The sequence below is a fragment of the Rhea pennata genome, chromosome 9 (genome assembly GCF_028389875.1).
Source record: "Rhea pennata isolate bPtePen1 chromosome 9, bPtePen1.pri, whole genome shotgun sequence".
NCBI classification, from domain to species: Eukaryota; Metazoa; Chordata; class Aves; order Rheiformes; family Rheidae; genus Rhea; species Rhea pennata.
Genome location: NC_084671.1, coordinates 29,118,533 through 29,137,138, shown reverse-complemented (window position 1 = coordinate 29,137,138; position 18,606 = coordinate 29,118,533). Strand labels below are relative to the sequence as shown.

The 18,606-nt window shown below is 52.3% G+C and overlaps 1 protein-coding gene across 2 annotated transcripts; it reads left to right on the top strand.

Annotated features, from left to right (window-relative positions):
• Positions 1-617: 617 nt before the first annotated feature.
• TRPM2 (transient receptor potential cation channel subfamily M member 2) lies at positions 618-18,358 on the top strand. Of its 2 annotated transcripts, XM_062582368.1 has the most exons (32): positions 618-812; positions 1,186-1,271; positions 1,700-1,868; positions 2,359-2,539; positions 2,917-3,083; positions 3,509-3,689; positions 4,101-4,162; positions 4,496-4,696; positions 5,072-5,174; positions 5,620-5,741; positions 6,130-6,480; positions 6,985-7,122; positions 7,840-7,969; positions 8,287-8,432; positions 8,811-8,923; positions 9,407-9,620; positions 10,236-10,354; positions 10,686-10,818; positions 10,977-11,148; positions 11,675-11,858; positions 12,141-12,322; positions 12,488-12,620; positions 12,842-12,929; positions 14,127-14,214; positions 14,625-14,776; positions 15,668-15,744; positions 15,828-15,929; positions 16,314-16,400; positions 16,619-16,724; positions 17,240-17,341; positions 17,818-17,934; positions 18,233-18,358. In XM_062582368.1, the coding sequence occupies exons 1-32, from the start codon at positions 618-620 to the stop codon at positions 18,356-18,358; spliced, it is 4,527 nt and encodes a 1,508-aa protein (XP_062438352.1). The 2 variants fall into 2 exon arrangements, with proteins under 2 accessions (XP_062438352.1, XP_062438353.1); XM_062582369.1 differs by lacking the exons at positions 618-812; positions 1,186-1,271; positions 1,700-1,868; ... (22 more) ...; positions 15,668-15,744; positions 15,828-15,929 and adding an exon at positions 14,498-14,514.
• The last annotated feature ends 248 nt before the right edge of the window (positions 18,359-18,606 follow it).

Sequence of the window (18,606 nt, the reverse complement as noted above, 5' to 3'; positions counted from 1 at the left end):
GCTCTGTACTAGTAAATCTTTCTTGGATCTCACAGAAGGCTCCAATATTTTGGGAACAGTGATTGAGCCTGGAAGGGATAGCAGGTATATAAGGTACTGAGTCCAGTTCCCTGAGCAAAGCAGGTCAACTTTCTTATGGGTAACAAGGCAGGTATTGGTGTCCATATCTAGTGGCAAGTGGCTATCCATAAATTGTGCCTTTCTGTTTTGGAGGGCACCTGACAAAGATGTTTAACACCCCCCTCTCCGCGCCTCCAAGCCTCACTCTCTGTCAGAGGCATGGAGACAGCAGCAAACACATTTGTTCATAGGCAACACATCCTGCAGGCTTTTATGGAAATCTTCTCTGCCTTCTTGCTGGCATGGACAACAGCAAGGGAGTTTAAAATCCAGTCTGAAATACCAGGCCAGCCTCTCCTTTCTGAGCTACACCAGGGTGGATTATGGCCAAAGAACATCCCGCAACCACCACCAAAGGACTGCCAAACAGAGTGCCGTGAAAGTTTTAGTCCACGTTTAACTTTTTTCTTTTTTGCTGCACTCAGGATGGAGATTTTCAGGACCTACCAGCCTAGGAATGCAAGGAAAAGAGCAGAGCAGAGCGATACATCGCTGCTATGGCTGTGCGCAGCCGATGCATCAAGGTTCTACCCTCCGAACTGAACAAAGTGTGCCCTGAAAGAGGAGACAGCCCCACCACACACCCCAGGAAGATGAGTGACTTTGAGGTGGTCCCCAACCTCCGGCAGAGCAGTAGCAGTGTCTCGAAGAGCAGACGGAAGGCACATTTCCCCACCAGCAGCAACGAAAAGGCAAGGGTAGGAGGCGCTGGAACAGGTGGGAGCTGACCACACACAGCGGACAAACAGTACCAAGTTATCCCGTGAAACATTACTGGTGAATCTCAGGCTGGGACATGGGGGAGCATTAATAAAGGGTAACTTTAGTTGTAGGGATGTGCAGAAAATCGCAGACATCTGAGGTATATTTACGTGCCCAGCACTCATATCTTCATTGCATGGAGAACACATGGCTTTGTCCTTGCACACAGTCATGAACTTTCATCCTTCACTTCACAAAAAGTACCCAGATGTTATGTTATCCAAGCATCAAGGTGTCTGGGCTCTCGTATATCTTCTGGCCCTTAACAGAAACCCTCAACACCTGTTGCTCTTTCTCCCTCAGGAAAATCTCATCTCATGGATTCCTGAAAACATTCGGAAGAAAGAGTGCGTGTACTTTGTTGAAAGCTCCCAGACATCAGACTCTGGGTAAGTCAAATGGTTCCTTCATATCCCTCCCTTGGTAGGAAAGCAGAAGGGGCATTTGGCGAAAAACCTGCAGCACTAGGAAATCCCACATTTGCTTCATGGCTGATATCCAGTTTTGTAGTGTGTAGCCCTTCTGATGCTTTTGCATGCAAACATTTCCATCCATATTTCATCCAGACAAGCCTTTATATTTCTATCACAAATCTCAGCAAGTGGAAATAAGACTTTTTGTTGATTTTTCCCCCAAACAATGCATTTGTTTCCGCACAATTTCTGAGCTGGAAGGCAAGCTGGGTGGGAGATGTGGTACCCAAGGTATTCTTAATTAAAACTCCACCACTTCCTACCTGTGCTAACTAGGTGGGCCACCTGGGTTTTGCCCTTTGGAGTTGGCTTGTTTTTGGCAAAGCTGGTTGTACATATTCCAGGAGGGTTGTGTGCGAGTGTGGCTACCTCAGGGAACAGCACATAGAAGATGCTGCCAAGCCTCCCATCTTCCTGGGGAAGGAATGGGACCCCAGCAGGCACATCCAGGAAATGCCGACAGATGCCTTTGGTGATATCTGCTTCACAGGCCTGGGGCAGAAGATGGGAAAGGTGATCTGCTTTTTGCTTCTGTGGTGTGCTGGGAGCCAGTGTTCCGAACCTGGGGTCCATGGCGGGTGAAATGCGGACATTTCCCTCCTGAATGAAAGGAGATGGTGAAAGTGTGGAAATGTCCTAAAGGCAACACTGACCCAAGCACAGAAAGGCAGGTGTGACAGGATCCCTCCTCTCTCCCAACCCTGTATCCAGTCCCTTTATGAAGCCATGAGACTGGCCTTAATGCTGTGAGGCCTATGCCAGGGCCCAAGGAATGATTGTTCCCTATCATAATCTTTAGGTGTGTCTCAGTCATGCTGAACCCAGAGAAGTGAAGGAAAAAGTCCAGCACCAAGACCTGGGGCAGCAGCAACAGGACTTTGCTGTAAAATAGTGGGAGAAGCCCCTGGTTCTTTGCTGGGACAGGAGAAATTGGGGTGGAAGTGCTCTTTTCCCCTGCCCTTACTTGTTTTACCCTGACTACATGTATGCTCACTTTCTGCAGTATGTACGTGTATCCGAGGAGACACCCCCACAGATCATCTACCACCTCATGACACAGCACTGGGGCCTTGATGCACCCAACCTCCTCATCTCAGTCACGGGGGGAGCCAAAAACTTCAAAATGAAGCCGAGGCTGAAGAACATATTCCGGCAAGGGCTAGTCAAAGTAGCCCAGACCACTGGTAAGAGACATACAAGTGATTCTGGAGATTGCAGTGAGAGAGGGGCATGTTGTGTGACTGTGCCAGCTGCAGTGAGTTTGTCTGCTGTGGAAATATCTGAGCTGGTCCAGAAGGACTGTAGGTCCCTATCTGAAGTACCAGCATCAGGAATAGACTGTCCTTGCTGCAGTCTCACAGGGAATAGAACTGAAAGATGCCATACTGTGCAGAGAAGTCATTTCCCATATTGCCAGGGCCTGATGTATTGGAAAGGGAAGGCATCTTCTGGGGGACAGAGCATTGCTGAGGGCTAGGTCTTCCTACTGCTATGTAAGAGGATGTGAGCAGATCACTGCAAGCATATCCCTTCCCTTCCCAAACCTCTTTCTGACCCCCAGGGGCTTGGATCATCACAGGGGGGTCGCACACCGGTGTGATGAAACAGGTGGGAGAGGCAGTGCGAGACTTCATCCTGAGCAGCAACTACAAAGAGAGCGAGATTGTCACCATTGGCATAGCCACTTGGGGGACCGTGTACAACCGAGACACCCTAATCTGCCCCATGGTGAGACTGGCTGAGTTGCAGATGTTTGTTTTGCCCATGCCAGGGATCGTGATGGGAAGGGGTGCTTCAAGAGTTTTTGTGGCTGGCAACCCTGGCAAAATGCAGCCAGAGCAGGATTGATGGTCCCTGGCTGTTGTTCTCCAAGCAGCTCCCCTGCCATACTCAGTGTCTTGCATAAGTGCAGTGCTTCTCCTGGGAGGATCCTTGTGGGTGTGAGGGAGCAGCCTGGGAAGGCAGGTGGAGCAGAGACACAGAGGCAGTGAGCAAAGCTGACATGAAGATTGGAGAGATGGCAGGCACAGCTGTTTGTTGATCCGCAGCATGCAGATCTGTTCCCATTCCACATAGTGCTTGTTTATGGCATGCAGTAATCCTCATTAACTTTATCAGACTTTGCCCAGTATCTATCCTGTTGCACCTTGCAGGGTGGCTTTCCAGCTGAATATGTACTGGATGAGGAGAACCAAGGGAGCCTGTCCTGCCTGGACAGCAACCACTCCCACTTCATCCTGGTGGATGATGGGACCCATGGGCGGTACGGTGTGGAAATTTGCCTGAGGACCAGGCTGGAGAAATTCATTTCTGAGCAGACCAAAGTGAAAGGAGGTAACAGCAGCAAATCTCCAGGTCTGAGGAAGGGGAGGGAGCGAGGTGAGATGCATTATCCATTGATAAGTGCTGCCCATCCTGGCCTCTGGTGAGAGGGAAGACAGTGAACTGGCTTCCCTGGAGGATGGAGTTTGAGAGGATGCTCATGATAAACAGCAAACATGGTTCCTGTCAAGTACCTCAGTGACCCAAAAAAAGGAGCGTTTCTCTGACAGAGGATGGCTCCAGGACAGCCCTTTCCAGCAGTATGACTGCCAGGAATCTTTTCGTCTCCCTTCGGGCATCTGACATGCTTTGAGCAATGCTTCTGCTGTATCTTTTATGTCTCACTGCTCAAAGAGGACCTAGCTCAGCTGCAGGGAGGGTCTGCCCTGCACGGAGCTGACCCTGGACTCTGCTTCTCTGCAGGAGTCGCGATCAAGATCCCCATTGTGTGTGTAGTGCTAGAAGGAGGCCCTGGGACACTCGATGTAAGTACCTTGTCCTGCCCTCTCCCAGGAGAGCTGAGAGGGTGCAATGATAGAGCAGCATCAGGAAAAGCTGTAAAATCAGCAGCCAGGGTCAAGAGCAGCAGAACTGCCCCTTCCCTGGAGGTGCTGCCCCCCTGGTGTTGGTAAAAAGCTGGTGCGACCATGGTGCTACAGTGCAGTGTTGGTAAAAAGCTGATGCGACCATGGTGCTACAGTGCTGAAATGCAGTTGGATAGGAGTGCTACAGTGAAGCAGTGGGGGTTTCAGGATCATTGAGGGGGGATCTTCTGGTCTCTGGTAAGGATTGGGATCAACATCCCTGCTTTGTTGCAGACCATCTACAATGCCATCACCAATGGGACCCCCTGTGTGATTGTGGAGGGGTCTGGGCGTGTGGCCGATGTCATTGCACAGGTGGCCAGCCTGCCTATCTCCAAGATAACCATTGCCTTGATCCAGAAGAAGCTGAGCACGCTTTTCCATGACACCTATGAGTACTTCACTGAGGGCAAGCTGGTGGAATGGACCAAGAAGGTAAGCCTCTCTCTTCCTGAGCAAACAGCTCCCTCCTTGAGCATGTAGTGATTAAAGAAGACCCAGGGATTCTTGCCCATGAGCAGCAGGTCTCCCCATATGAAGTTTGGGGCTGGCCTTCCCCCCAACCCACAAACTTCTCTGATCATGCTCAACATTGTCCAGGTGGACACCCTGAGGGCTCAAGTTCTGCCCCTCTAGTGCCTGACCCCTTTGGTCACAAAGGTGCCATATGGGACTAACTCCAGCCAGGCTGGGAGACACAGATCAGGGCCCTGCAGACAACTCAAGAGGAGCAAGGCATTGCCCCAAGTAGGACAGGGCTGCAGATGTTGCTGTTGTTGCTGTTTAACTTGCCCATGGTTCTCCTTGCAGATCCAAGACATAGTGCGGAGCCGGCAGCTCTTAACAATTTTCAGAGAGAGCAAGTATGGGCAGCATGATGTGGATGTTGCCATCCTGCAGGCCCTGCTCAAAGGTGAGGAGCTAGGAGCTACTTGGGTGTATAGGGAGAGGAGAATGGAAGAGGCATCATGAGGCACTTCCTGCAGCTGCCTGGCTTATGGGCTTGCAGAAAGGCTCCCCAGACCTTGTAGTGATGAGCTAGTCAGCTCATGGGGCTTCTCCAGAGGCAGAAGTGGCTGTGTATTGCAAACAGGGCAAAGGCACCTCAGCCGTGTTCCCTACCTGCTTCCCTAAATGATTGTGCTGGGCCTCTACAGAGACCTTCTGGTGTGTGGCGAAGATGCCATTCTCAGAACCAAGTGCTTGGCTTGGTTAGTATATAGGATGCAGGCTGGGAGATGTAAGGACTGGGTGAAGAGCCATTTCTTCCAAAGGGCCTGGTTTTAACAGGGGCTTCCAGGTAGCATCTTCTTGCTGGGTAAATATTTTCTATTCTAACCCATGTACTTTGCATGCAGCATCCCGAAATCGGGACCACTTTGGCCATGAGAACTGGGACCACCAACTGAAGTTAGCTGTGGCCTGGAACAGGGTGGACATTGCTCGGAGTGAGATCTTCACAGATGACCATGAGTGGAGGGTGAGGCAGGCCTCCTCACATACCCGTGCTACTTGCCTGCTGCATGGCTTCCATGAGAGACAAAGAACTTTGGGGAGGAGAGGGGCAGGGACACACAGGTTAGATCATTTCTCCCTATTCCCGATCATGCAAAAGTTTGCAAGGGTCTTGGTGTAAGGCTGCCTGGGCAGGTAGTCCTGGCCAGGCAGAGACTGGGGAGGTGAGGCTGAGCTCCAGCTTGGCAGTCAGTGCCCTCTGAGCATCTCCTTCTCACCCCATGCTTCAGCTGCTGTCTCACACTCAGCGATACTTTGTGCTCTGGAACACCATCCCCCTATATGAGCAAGGAGCACGGTATGGCCCTGCTGTACGGTCCCAGTACCCCTGACCTCTGTCTCTCGCCTGACAGCCCACAGACCTGCATCCCGTGATGGCAGCTGCCCTGATCTCCAACAAGCCAGAGTTTGTCAAGCTGTTCCTGGAGCAGGGAGTGCGTCTCAAGGAGTTTGTCACTTGGGATGCCCTAATTTACCTCTATGACAACATAGCACCATCCTGCCTGTTCCACAGCAAGCTGCAGAAGGTCCTGCTGGAGGAGAAGGAGCACACAGCTGGCTCCAAAATGCCAAGAGTCCAACTGCACCACATCTCGCAGGTGCTACAGGAGCTGCTAGGCCACTCCACGCAGCCCCTCTATCCCAAGCCCAAGCACCCAGAGCGGACCCGGCTCTCCATCCCTGTTCCACACATCAAGCTCAACGTATGCATCTCCAGTTTATGTGGTAGTAGGGTTGCATTTAGTAGGGGGACTCTAGCTCAGGAAACAGCCCTGGGAGTTGTGGTCAGATTTCTGACCTTTTGCTCACTCAAGAATCCTACTTAAAATCCCTTAAAGCTCTGTACAGGTAATCTGCCCCACATCCAAGGTACAATTCCCACTCTTTTATGATGACCCTCGTGACCCTGCACCCATATTCTGCACCCATGGCACTGTGCACTTCTGGTGGGCAAGACTCAGCAAGGTGTAGGACAGAGAGGTTCCTTGTGCACTGCACCCACTGGGCACCTCCCCACATACTGCTGAAAAAAATGTCATTTCCAGGACTAGTCCAGCCTTGGTCACTTCCACTGTCTGCAGCAAAAGCCCTTCCGCAGGTGATAGTGGCAGGCACACAGGGCTTGGGGAGGTTTTTTTGCAGGGCGGGCATCTGCTCTCTGCTGCTTGTTGATTGGTGAACAGGTCTGACTGCTGCACACCCTGCAGGTTCAAGGGTCAAGTCTCCGGTCCCTCTACAAGCGCTCTGCCAACCGAATTGCCTTCACCATGGACCCAGTCCGTGACCTGCTCATCTGGGCTGTGGTCCAGAACCGCAAGGAGCTGGCAGAAATCATCTGGACACAGGTAGCACAACCCAAGGCTGTTGGTCTCAGCTGTAAGGCTCAGATGGAGCCAAACCTCCCACCCAAAGGGGCAAGATATCACCTGCTGGGAATCAGTATGGCCCACAAGTCACCCACAAGCCTGTAGCAGTGCCCAAGTCAAATGGGAGTCAGCAAGCAAGCCTGCGACAGCTCCCCTCACCCATGCATGCTTGAAGTTTACTCTCAGCTGTATACCATGAAGCAAGATCCCTCCTTTTCCCACAAAAATTCAAGCTGCAGGCAGAGATTACATTCCAGGCTGGAAGCATGCTCTTCCCTACAGAGGCTGAGGAGGGCCCCAGTGCACTGTAGGCTGGGATACCCTGAGGGATGGCTGAAGGAGTGGAGAATGCTTCCTGCCCAGAAGTGGCATTGCTGTGCAAAATGTATTGTGGCTAGCTGCCAGCTAGGGAGACACGAGCATGCCATGCACAGCAGTAGGGTCACCTGTCCCATCACTCCCAGCTTCCCATCACAAAAGTGCAGTTGTCCCCAGATACCCCACAGCACCAGGTTACATGCTCCCAAAGGGAAGGACTGCTCAGCCGCAGCGTGGAAATCTGTCTTCCTCCTGTAGTGACCAGCTTGGGAGACCCTCTTTCCCTGCTGCAGGAGACCTGAAGGGCTCAACAGTACTCCTGGGGTCTTGTAAGATGGTGCCAGAGTCCCACACTCTCTCTGGCCTCCTCTGTTCTAGAGTCAGGACTGCACAGTGGCTGCTCTGGCCTGTAGCAAGATCCTGAAGGAGCTTGCCAAGGAAGAGGAAGACACAGACACCACTGAAGAAATGCTAGCCCTGGCCGAGCAGTACGAGCACAAAGCCATTGGTGAGTGAGAGGGGGATTGGCAGGACAGAATTGCTCTTTTTTCTTCTGTAGTGCTACCTAGCTTTGCCCATCTCTACAGGCTGTATGCTGGGGTGATGGGTGGGGAGGACAATTCCAAACAGGGGCCCCCTAATCATGACAGTGGTGTGTCAGGGCTGTGCTACAGCTGACAGTGCAAAGGCAGAGCAGGAAATGCTGAAGGCAGGCTATGCTGCAGTGTCCAGATCCTGCTACAAAGGGTGACTCTACGGGTATATTACTGAGTGCCAAGCTGGCCCTGGAGCTCAGCCATGCCTCCTCGATCTCTGCCTGGCTAGGGGTGTTCACAGAGTGTTACCGCAAAGATGAAGAGAGAGCCCAGAAGCTCCTCACCCGTGTCTCCGAAGCCTGGGGGAAGACAACCTGTCTGCAGTTGGCACTGGAGGCCAAGAACATGAATTTTGTGTCTCATGGGGGTGTGCAGGTGGGTTCTCAGTGGTGGTGCACATGGGGGAAGTACCTACGTGTCCCTTGCTGCAGATTAAGGGTTTCTCATTTGCAAGCTGAGGCTCAGATGGATGGGCTGTGCTCTGTACCTCCATTCCCAGGGCTCAGAGACCGATGCAACCCTACATCACATGGTGATCTGTGCCAAGATCTGTGTTGGGCCTGCTAATCTCCTTCCTACTCTGTGCTGCTGGGAATCACTTGCCCCCAGTACTCCTGCAGAGCTGGCCTGGGCTCCTCAGGAGTCAGACCCAGCCCAGTTTGTCCCTCAGCCAGACTAGTTAACTATGCCATGAGTTACACCTTTTGGGGCGAGGGGGCTGTCTGTAACTGGTGCTCCTCTTCCTTATTGTAGGCCTTTCTAACCAAAGTCTGGTGGGGGAAGATGTGTGTGGACAATGGGCTCTGGCGAGTGATTGCGTGCATGCTCTTCTTCCCACTTCTCTACACCAGCCTCATCACCTTCAGGTACCTCTCGTAGCTGGGGTGTATGTGCAATGAGGCAGGGGTTTCCTCCAAACCTCATTGTTCAGCTGGCTTACTCTGCTTCCATGGGACACAGTGGTCATGAGCCTTGCCTTCGTAAAGCCAGTCCCACATGCGCCCAAGAGCACCCTATGTCTATCTGTGTGCCATCACCATCACCACCCACTGTGGTGCCTGTAGGTTCCCTTGTGAGGCTGAAGTGACCCCTGGACCACATGGGATAGCCTGGTCAGGAGGGTCAGTCTATATGGGACAGTACACAGGCTGGGAGAAGCTATTGTAAAGTCTCCTTGGGTAGCATGTGGTTTGGGAAGCAGATGAGCCAAGAAGACCTCCCCAGCAGGCTGGCACAGGAGATCATTAATCAGCGACACACTGCATGGCTGGAGCAATGTTCTTCATGTGCTTCACTAGCACGTAAGTCTCAGATGGCTGAGCCAAGCATTCATCTCTTCCTCCCTTCAGGGAGAAGAGGCTGCAGCCCATGGGCTGCCTGACACGTTTCCGGGCCTTCTTCACGGCGCCCGTTGTCATCTTCCACATGAACATCCTGTCTTACTTCACCTTCCTCTTGCTCTTCGCCTACGTCCTGATGGTTGACTTCCAGCCATTGCCATCCTGGCGCGAATACCTCATCTACTTCTGGCTCTTCTCCCTGGTGTGTGAGGAGACCCGCCAGGTATGGAGTAGCCAGGGAGAGGAGGTTTGGGAGGAGGTGCCCCTCTGGTGCTCCTGGAAAGTCTCCTGGTATGAGTAGCCAGGGAGAGGAGGTTTGGGAGGAGGTGCCCCTCTGGTGCTCCTGGAAAGTCTCCTATGTAGCTCATGTTTGTGTGCTGCCTCTTGTGTACCCATCTGTTCAGAGAGGTACCAGCAGAAGGACTGCCAGATCCCTCACATCTTCCAGGCCACAGAATTTCTTCAGCTACAGCTGGCCTGGTCTTGAAAGACACTTTGTCTAGAGCTGAATATGTCAGGAGATGATGGGACAAGCTCCTTCCTTGGGCATTTGTTTTAGGAGATTTTCCAGTCTTTGCTTTACATTTCTTTTTTTCAGCTTTTGCTTCAACATCTCTCTACCTTTCTTCATTAGACAAAGGAGCTCCTTTTCTCAGATATCTCTTCCCAAGCTCCTTTCATGTCCCTGTAGAAAACCCTGTAGGCTAAGGCTGGCTTCAGGTAAGCAAGAGAATCCAGTGATGGTCAGCTGATCTGTGTGGTCTCCATTCTCTACAATGCACATGAATATTCTACAAGGCTTTAACTGAAATACCAACCCCATTTCTCTTCTCAACAGCTGTTATATGACCCAGATGGATTTGGGATCCTTAAAATGGCTTCCCTGTACTTCAAGGATTTCTGGAATAAGTTGGATGTCTGTGCCATTCTTGTCTTTATCACGGGGCTGACTTGCAGGTGAGTTGTAGGGCTGTTTGCCTGGCAGTACAAAGACTCAAGCCACTGTGTTAGGCTGCAGGCTGCCCCAGATTAGGCCTGTAGAACTGCGCACATTTTCTTAAATTGCAATTTCTTCTTCAAAAGGCCAGTGAAGATTTTCATGGTCAAAAGATTAATTCTGGCCGACTTCCCTCTGTTTTCAGCCACTTTTAGATGTTTTCCATGCTGCAACTCTCACCCAGCACTCTGGGGAAGCTCAGTAGTTTTGCAGAGGTATAATACTGTGAGGTCAGAAGAAAACCCAGTCTGGTAGCACTGAGATGTTTCATTTCCTCTGTTCTGTGCCCAGGCTGATCCCATCAACTTTGTATCCTGGACGGATCATACTGTCATTGGCTTTCATTATTTTCTGCTTGCGTCTGATGCACATTTTCACAGTCAGTAAGACACTGGGACCCAAGATCATCATTGTGAAACGCATGGTGAGAGTTCCTCTCCACTCCACTAGGCCTGAGCTCCCGGCTGGGAGTGTCCAGTCTGGGCAGCCAGACACCTGCGTGGGATGTGCCACCCATGTTATCCTGTCCTGGACAGTAGTGTGTTCCACGATACAATTTTGCTTTTGCCTGTGTCTTTGCAGATGAAGGATGTCTTCTTCTTCCTCTTCCTGCTAGCAGTGTGGGTGGTGTCTTTTGGGGTTGCCAAGCAAGCTATCCTGATCCACAATGAGGAACGTGTGGAGTGGCTTTTCCGTGGAGTTGTCTACCACTCCTACCTGACCATCTTCGGGCAAATCCCCTCTTACATTGATGGTAAGGGACATTGGCCTGTAACAGCATGTGGCATGAGCAGAGTAGATCTGTGACAAGGTTGAGGAGTACCACACTCATGCAGCAATCTGTCTAGTTCCTGCCCTGCTTGCCCATGGGAGTCCTGCAAAGGACTCCTCTCCAAGCATAACATAGGGCAGAGCAATGATGGAGTGTGGGGCTGGAGCCCTACTCAGGCATGTCCTGAGCATTCTTTCGATGCCAAATCCGGGGGCTGAAGTTGCCCAAATGGTTGAGAAACTATGTTAGTAAAGGTATGAGAGCAGGTGCTCAACTGGCATGAGTTGATCCAGTTCAGTGTCACAGCTATAAAGCTAATGGGAGTTAGTAGAGCCCTTGGGACCGAGAGGACAATGCAGATCAACTTCAAAAACTGTGTATGTGTGGCAGTTGTTAAAATCTCTGGAAGGTGCTGAGCTCCCATGATGCTGGCTACTGTCACTACAACATGCTCCCTGAGACACCATGAGGTTTGGCTGTGGCAAAGTTGTGCTGTGCTTGCTTGCAGGGGTCAACTTTAACATCGATCAGTGCAGCCCCAATGGGACTGACCCCTACAAGCCCAAGTGCCCAGAGACCAATGAGGACAGCAAGGAACCCATCTTCCCAGAGTGGCTGACGGTCATCTTACTATGCCTGTACCTGCTGTTCACCAACATCCTCCTCCTGAACCTCCTCATCGCTATGTTCAAGTGAGTCTGATCTGGCCCTGTGGTCCTCATGGTGCATCAAGCTAGCTTTGCTTGCTGGCAGGGCCAGGGCACCACATGCTGAGGGAGTGCAAGGAGGTGCCTGGGTCACATGCTGACCAGACCTTTGGGACACATTATGGGGAGGAGGAGGAATTATAGACACAGTGGGGGTATGGGGAGCTGACCAGGACTAACCAGGGAGATGGGGTAGGAGCTGTGGCAGCATACAGATGAGCTGAATGCCCTCACAGCATGGCTAATACCCAGGCTCTGCCCCTGCAGCTACACGTTCCAGCAGGTCCAGGAGCACACGGATCAGATCTGGAAGTTTCAGCGGCACGACCTGATTGAGGAGTACCATGGCCGTCCACCTGCGCCTCCCCCCTTCATTCTCCTCAATCACCTGCAGCTCCTGGTTCAGCGGAGCCTGCTCCGCAGGCCAGCCACACGCCACAAGATGCTCAGTGAGGAACATCTCTCTTCCCTTCTTTTACTTCCTCCCTGGGACATGGCACCATGCATCAAGGCACACGGCTTTGTGTCTGGGTTGTGGTACCAGGGCCTGAGATGCTCAGGTATCTCCAAGTTCCCTGTGAGTTCTGAGGACTACCATTCCCTTCCTCTGGCAGAAGAGAAGCTGGAGAAGAATGAAGAAGCTGCCCTCCTCTCCTGGGAGATGTATCTGAAGGAGAACTACCTGCAGCACCAGCAGTGCCAGGAGAAGCAGAACATGGAGCAGAAGATCCAAGACATTGCACAGAGGTATGAGCACTCTCAAGGCAGGGATATCCTCCTGTCCTAGGGCAGCCTGGGCAAGAAAGAGAAAGACTGGTGGCTCTGAGGCAACTGTTGTACTCATGGCTGTGGGAAGCGAATGCTCACAGGACTCCTGAGGATGTAGATGCACTAAAATGAAGAGGGCTGCTGGGCACCTGCACCAGGCCCAGCTCCTAAGGAGTCTCCTCTTTGTGCTGACCCTCCAGAGTTGATGTAGTAGCAGAGCTGCTGGACTTGGATTGGGTGAAGAGGACAGGGCTGGTGGAGCAGAGACTGATCGCTCTGGAGGAGCAGGTGAGACAGAAGTTGAGCAACTCCCCTGGAAAGGTGAGGTTGTCTAAGGGGTTGGGACAATTGAACTACAGCCAAAGATGGTTTTCCGGATTCTCTGGGCATGGGAGGGGCGCTCAGCCTTGTCCCCATGAAGCTATTCCATGCTGTACATCAGGAGTGGGGGGCTGTGGGAGCAGGAAGGGACCCTGGCAACTCCTCTGAAACAGCTGCATCGTGGCTGTTGTTCCTATTACTGCTTCCCTTCAATGGGTTTTCCAAGCTAAGTGGCAGGGCACAGTGAGGGTGGCTGCTCCTTCAGGGATAGGGAACTGAGGATGATAACACAACTACAGACCCAAGATGGTAGTCAGATTTAATCAAGAGTTAGGCAAGCTCATGGTGATGATACAGCTCTGAAGTCAAGCTAGGAAATCAGGTCAGGGTCAGATCTGGTGATGGTAACCAGGGTCAGACACAATACAGTGATCACCAAGTAGGTCCGTGGTGACCTGGAAGAATGAGACCATGGTGAATGGGAAGCTCATCCACAGGCCAGGATCTGGATCAACAGGGCCCACAGCCAGGCCTGGCCATGGCAGTGGCTAAGCTGGAGACAAACCCTCCTCTCACACAGCTCAGACAGGCACTGAAGGCTATGGGCTGAGCTGAAATAGGCTCCAGGGTCTATTGACATGATGTGGGAGGAAGCCCCAGGTGAGGCTGCTGCAGGCCATTAAGACCAGTTAGTGTCCTCAGGGCCTAAGACAGCAAGATCTTCTGCTGATATTGACCAAAATTCAGAAATAGTTTTGTGAGACTCCATTTGTCTAAGCTCCATTTGGTATGTCAAGAGGGGAGCAAGATGGGCTGATCTTCCGGTGTGCGAGGAGTGGTTGTGTTTGGGATTGGAGGCTCTTCTGAGTCACCAAGCAGCCAACCCCATTCACTCTGAAGGATTGCCTTGGGCTATTTCAGGCTTAGGCCAGTCCTGCCAAGAGCTTGGGGACCAGGTGCTACAACTCTGCAGTAAGACACGACAGAGATTTCTATGGTGGGAGAAACAATCAGCACAGAGTCCTGTTCATCTCCCGGAGAGCCCTTTCTGGGCAATTTCTAGTCCAAAGCTGAGCAGTGCAGTGCTGAGAAGGAATTGCCTGTGTTCACCAGTGCCTACTGGCAGTGTGAGAAGGGGCTGATGGCCTATCCTATCCCATACAGATACATCAGAGTGCTAAAGCCTTGAACTGGATGATGCAGGCGCTACATGGGAATGGCTTCGGTTTAGACAAGGACATGCCACCCTTGGGTAAGCAGAGCCAGTCTCTACCTGCAGCAGAATGTGAGGAAGCTCTGGGTCTCATGATGTCTCCAGCCTGACTCTGGTGACCAGGACAGAGCAGACTCCTTGTGTCTTTGTGTTAAACAGCAAAGCAGAGACACCAGGCTCAGAAGGTTTTTTTGGTGACCTTATGTGACAGATGCCTGGCCTGCATCCCTCAGTCCACTTGCAGGGCCAAGGTCTCTGTAAGACTGTCCAACCTGTTTTGTGGCCATTCTTACCGTCAGCTCCCCTCCGTTTGGAGCCCTCCATGGAACCCATTGCTGAGTCTTTTCATGGTCAGCAAGCCCTCAGCAAAGCCACAACCCACAGCGCCAAAACCACTTTGACTCAGCACCCTGTTTTGTCAGGTCTCATTTTCTGTGTCTGCCTTGCAGTCCTCAGCAAAGCCTCAGAAATGAGGGAGTGTGACTTGGAGGAGAAAACTGAGGAAATGAAGCCTCCATACCATGTGCTTGCTCGAAACCTCCTATATCCAGGGTCTCACACTGTCCGCTTCCCTGTGCCGGATGAGAAGGTGCCCTGGGAGGTAGGAGCTCTGGCTATGGGAGCAGGGCCTGGCAGGCTCAGCACTGGCAGGAAGGAGCTTCAGATTGTTCCAGTAGACAGAAGACAGAGGGAGGTGGGAAGGTGTTAAGGGGAACAGACATGTTATTGCACCTGCTTCCTAAGTTAAAACGGTCAAATTTGGGCACTCCTATTCTTCCCTGTCCTGGGACAAGCAGCCTTTGGGGGATGCTGTTAGGACTAAGCAATCCAGAGCTAAGTTTTTGCTTGGCAGAGGGCCTATCCATGGCCTGAGATGCCTCCTTTTGGAGATGCTGCAGTTGTGCTCAGGGGAACAGGGCTGGGAGTCACTTGGCATGTCCTGGGATGCTCCTAATGGAGACAGCCTTGTTTTCATTGTTAGTGGGACTGCCCCATCTCTGAAGTCCTACAGGGCACTCACACTGGGAAATGGCAGTTCCAGTGAGATCTGCTCCTGGGCAGACAGCTCCTCCAGAGCTCTCAGAGAGACAAGAAGGAGAAGCAGGCATCATTCCTGCTGGGATCTGTAGTGCTAGGGATGCCTGGGGATACTCTATTAGGAGACAGAGAGGGAAAAGCATCTGCTACTTCATTTCCCAAATTAGGGCCTGCTCTGTGCCCATATGGGCCAGGAGCAGGATCTGGCACCAGCTTCAGTGGGTGCACAAGTGAGGCACCAGTCCTCGAGCTGAGACCTTGTCCTCAGCCCCAGAGAGGACAAAGCAGAGTCCAGAGCTTTACATGCCTCCAGGATAGATGCTAAGAGCTAGACAAAGGAAGAGACTGGGAGAGAAAGTGTTCCTGTGAGTCCTGGTCCCTGCCTGCCCCCAAACTGATGCTATTGACAGAGTGGGGATGTGAGCTGGGCCTGATGCAGCCATATGCTCTGCAGGTGGAGTTCCCACTCTACAACCCTCTCTCCTACTCGGCCAACCACAAGGACATGGCTGTGCAGGACCCATTCAGCCCGTGAGTGTCCTCCCCGGCCCTCTCCCTGGAGCTCTGGCCTCTGCCCCTTTCGCCTGCCCTACTGTTTGCTTCCTGTTGTCCAGGTCCTTGGAGTCTCTCCTGAAGATCAATTACAATGCCATGGATGGGCTGATCAACCGGCAAAGCTTCCACGGCCTCTACACAGTGCAGGATGGGCTGCCACTGTGAGTATATTGACCACAGGGATGGATGGGTGAGGTGGAGTTAGGGGGACAGGAAGCATGTGCCCAGGACTAGCGTGCCCGGCTGTACATAGTGCCACCAAGCACCCTTGCAAAATACCATTAAGACCAAGAAATTGCTATCCTGGCTTTGTGTGCCAGGAGGGCCTGGGTGCATCAAATTCCTTCCAGCTTCCAAACAGCTAATTGTGGGGCATAGAAATGACACATTTTCCTCAGCGCCTTCTCAAAAGATCCCCAGCAGCCCAGAACACCCACAATGCTGTGCTAGGAAATTCTGGAAAGACTCTATGACTTCAATCAACATCACAGCTTGAGATGAGGAATTCTGATGCCTTCCCAACCAGCGTGCTCTCTCCCTGCTAGGAATCCGATGGGCAGGACGGGGCTACGAGGGCGCGGGAGCCTGCACTGCTTTGGACCCAACCATGCCCTGCACCCAGTTGTGACCCGGTGAGTGTATGGAAACAGTGAGATATCCTGCTCTAGGACTGGGATGGAGAAGTGCTGCAAGGGATACAGGTGGAGAAGGGGACACAAAGCCATAACAGGAAAATGGGAGTCTCTGACAAAACCCCCCATTGCTGCCCACTCAAAGTGAGAACTTTTGCTGGCATTCTGGGAAAGGGGAGCAGAGTCCTGCTGCAGCATTGCATGGGTCTCTCTCACAGGTGGAGGAGGAATTCAGATGGATCCATTATCAGGAAGAGCTTGAAGAAGATGTTGGAAGTCCTAGTTGCCCAATACCCCCTGTCGGATGTCTGGGCTCTGCCTGGGGTAAGAGCTAGTAAAAAACAGATGGCTCAGAAGGGTCCAGGAAGGCCAGGCAGGCTCCTGAGCCCAAAGTCTGCTGGCCTAGACAGCTAGATATACCATGGAAAAAAAGAGAGATAGAGATGGGTTTCACAGCCCTCTATCTGGGGAGGTAGCTTTTGCCCACAGCAGAGTGTCCTGCTTGTGCCTGGAGGCACAACCCTTTTTTCGCTTCTTATTTAATCAGTGCTTCAGTTCTCACTTGTCTTTGGGACCTCTTATTAAGCAATTGGCATAGTGTCCTGTGGCAGCAAATTACAGAGGTTAAAGCAGTTAGACAGACGTTTTCAAGCACAGCTGAGGAGTTTTAGCAGGGAGAGGAAGGAAAGGGAGGTCCCTCCACCATTCACTCCCCTCTAACATAGCTTGTGGTGGCATCACCTGTTGCCATGGCAATGGAGATGCCAAACTGTTGGCAGTGAAGGAAGGATGGTTTGGTCCACAGGCAGGCCCCTCTAGTGACATCTGCTTTGGTACAGGGGTCACTGGAGCCAGGTGAGATGCTGCCACTGAAGCTCAAGTGGATCCTGCGTCGGGAGTTCTGGCCTCAATTCCAGAACTTGCTGAAACATGGCACAGAGGTACGGGGCTGTGCAGTGTCAGTGTGGTATGCGAGGGTTACAGCAGTAGGACAGCAGGATGCAAATCCTTTCGCCAATGCTCCCACCAAGCCCTCAGGCAGGAGCAGGCATAGTTGGTGGAAGTGGAGGAACGGCATAATGGCCTGAGATCATGCCCAGGGTCTGAGAGCATACTGGAGGGCCTTGTGAACTTGGGTCACATGTACCACCCTATCGTAGGTCCCAAAGCAGGCTGGTGGGTGGCTGCATCTGCTGCAATCATTCTCCATGACTGTAGCTCAGAGGGCACAAAGTGGGAACATGTCACAGTTCTTCAGAAGAGTCAGAGAAGTGATGGAGCAATATCCCCCTGTCTAAGCATGTATGCCTAATCCTTTATGAAACATCCCATGACTCATGAGGCATCTGGGATCTCTTGGTGCCATCAGAGAGATGTCCAGGGCCTTGCTAATGCAGCAATCCTCTTCCATGCTCAGATACATAAGGGGTACCTCGATGACCCCCGCAACACAGACAATGCCTGGGTTGAGACTGTTGCCATCAGCGTGCATTTTGATGACCAGAATGATGTGGAGATGAAGCGGATGAATTCGGTAAGGGCTCCTTGCCTCCAAGTCTCGTTGACCCAACTCCAAGCATGCATGGAGCAGGCAAGACCACAGGCATGGCAGATTCTTCCACAAAATCCATTTGGTTCCAGACGCTGATCTTGTCCTAATCAAGAGTGGGTCTCTCCAGCTGCATGCAGCAGAATGTGGGACCAAACATGGGGTAGCATAACAACAGTGGCCCCCAAAAGAGAGGGCAGGAGGCTGGGGGCTCAAAGTGCTGCTAGATGTGTCTGGCATGGCTCTTGCCTGCAACATGTGCAATGTCTTTTGTCCCTTCCAGTTCCTGCAAGGCTGTGACCCAGAGCTGTGCATCCGCTGGCAGGTGCTGGACAAGAGGATGCCCCTGCATGCCAATCACAAGGAGCTCCTGCGCAAGGTCTCAGTCCTCCTAGGCTCCTACTACTGAGTCCTTGAGCACAGGCCAGGGCTCCTGCTGCCCTGGACCAGCACCCAGTTTGAGACTTGCAGTTCTGCCCCCAGCACCCTTTTGAGGCCACGGGCAGCTGCTGGAGACCAGGTTTTCCTCATGGTACTTCGGGTCCTTTCATGAAGGTACATCTCAGGTCTCTGGGAGGAGAAATGCCCCTCCCCCACGACAGTATACTGCAGCCATCATGCTCCTGGGGGCACGGGCTGTCTGGGCAGTGCCCATGC

Excerpts from the sequence above, each read along its gene's own strand:
- TRPM2 (XM_062582368.1), top strand. The coding sequence starts at position 618 with ATGGCTGTGCGCAGCCGATGCATCAAGGTTCTACCCTCCGAACTGAAC. Across the intron at positions 6,481-6,984 it reads TTCCACACATCAAGCTCAAC|GTTCAAGGGTCAAGTCTCCG; the intron begins GTATGCATCTCC and ends CACACCCTGCAG. Across the intron at positions 7,970-8,286 it reads GTACGAGCACAAAGCCATTG|GGGTGTTCACAGAGTGTTAC; the intron begins GTGAGTGAGAGG and ends CTGCCTGGCTAG.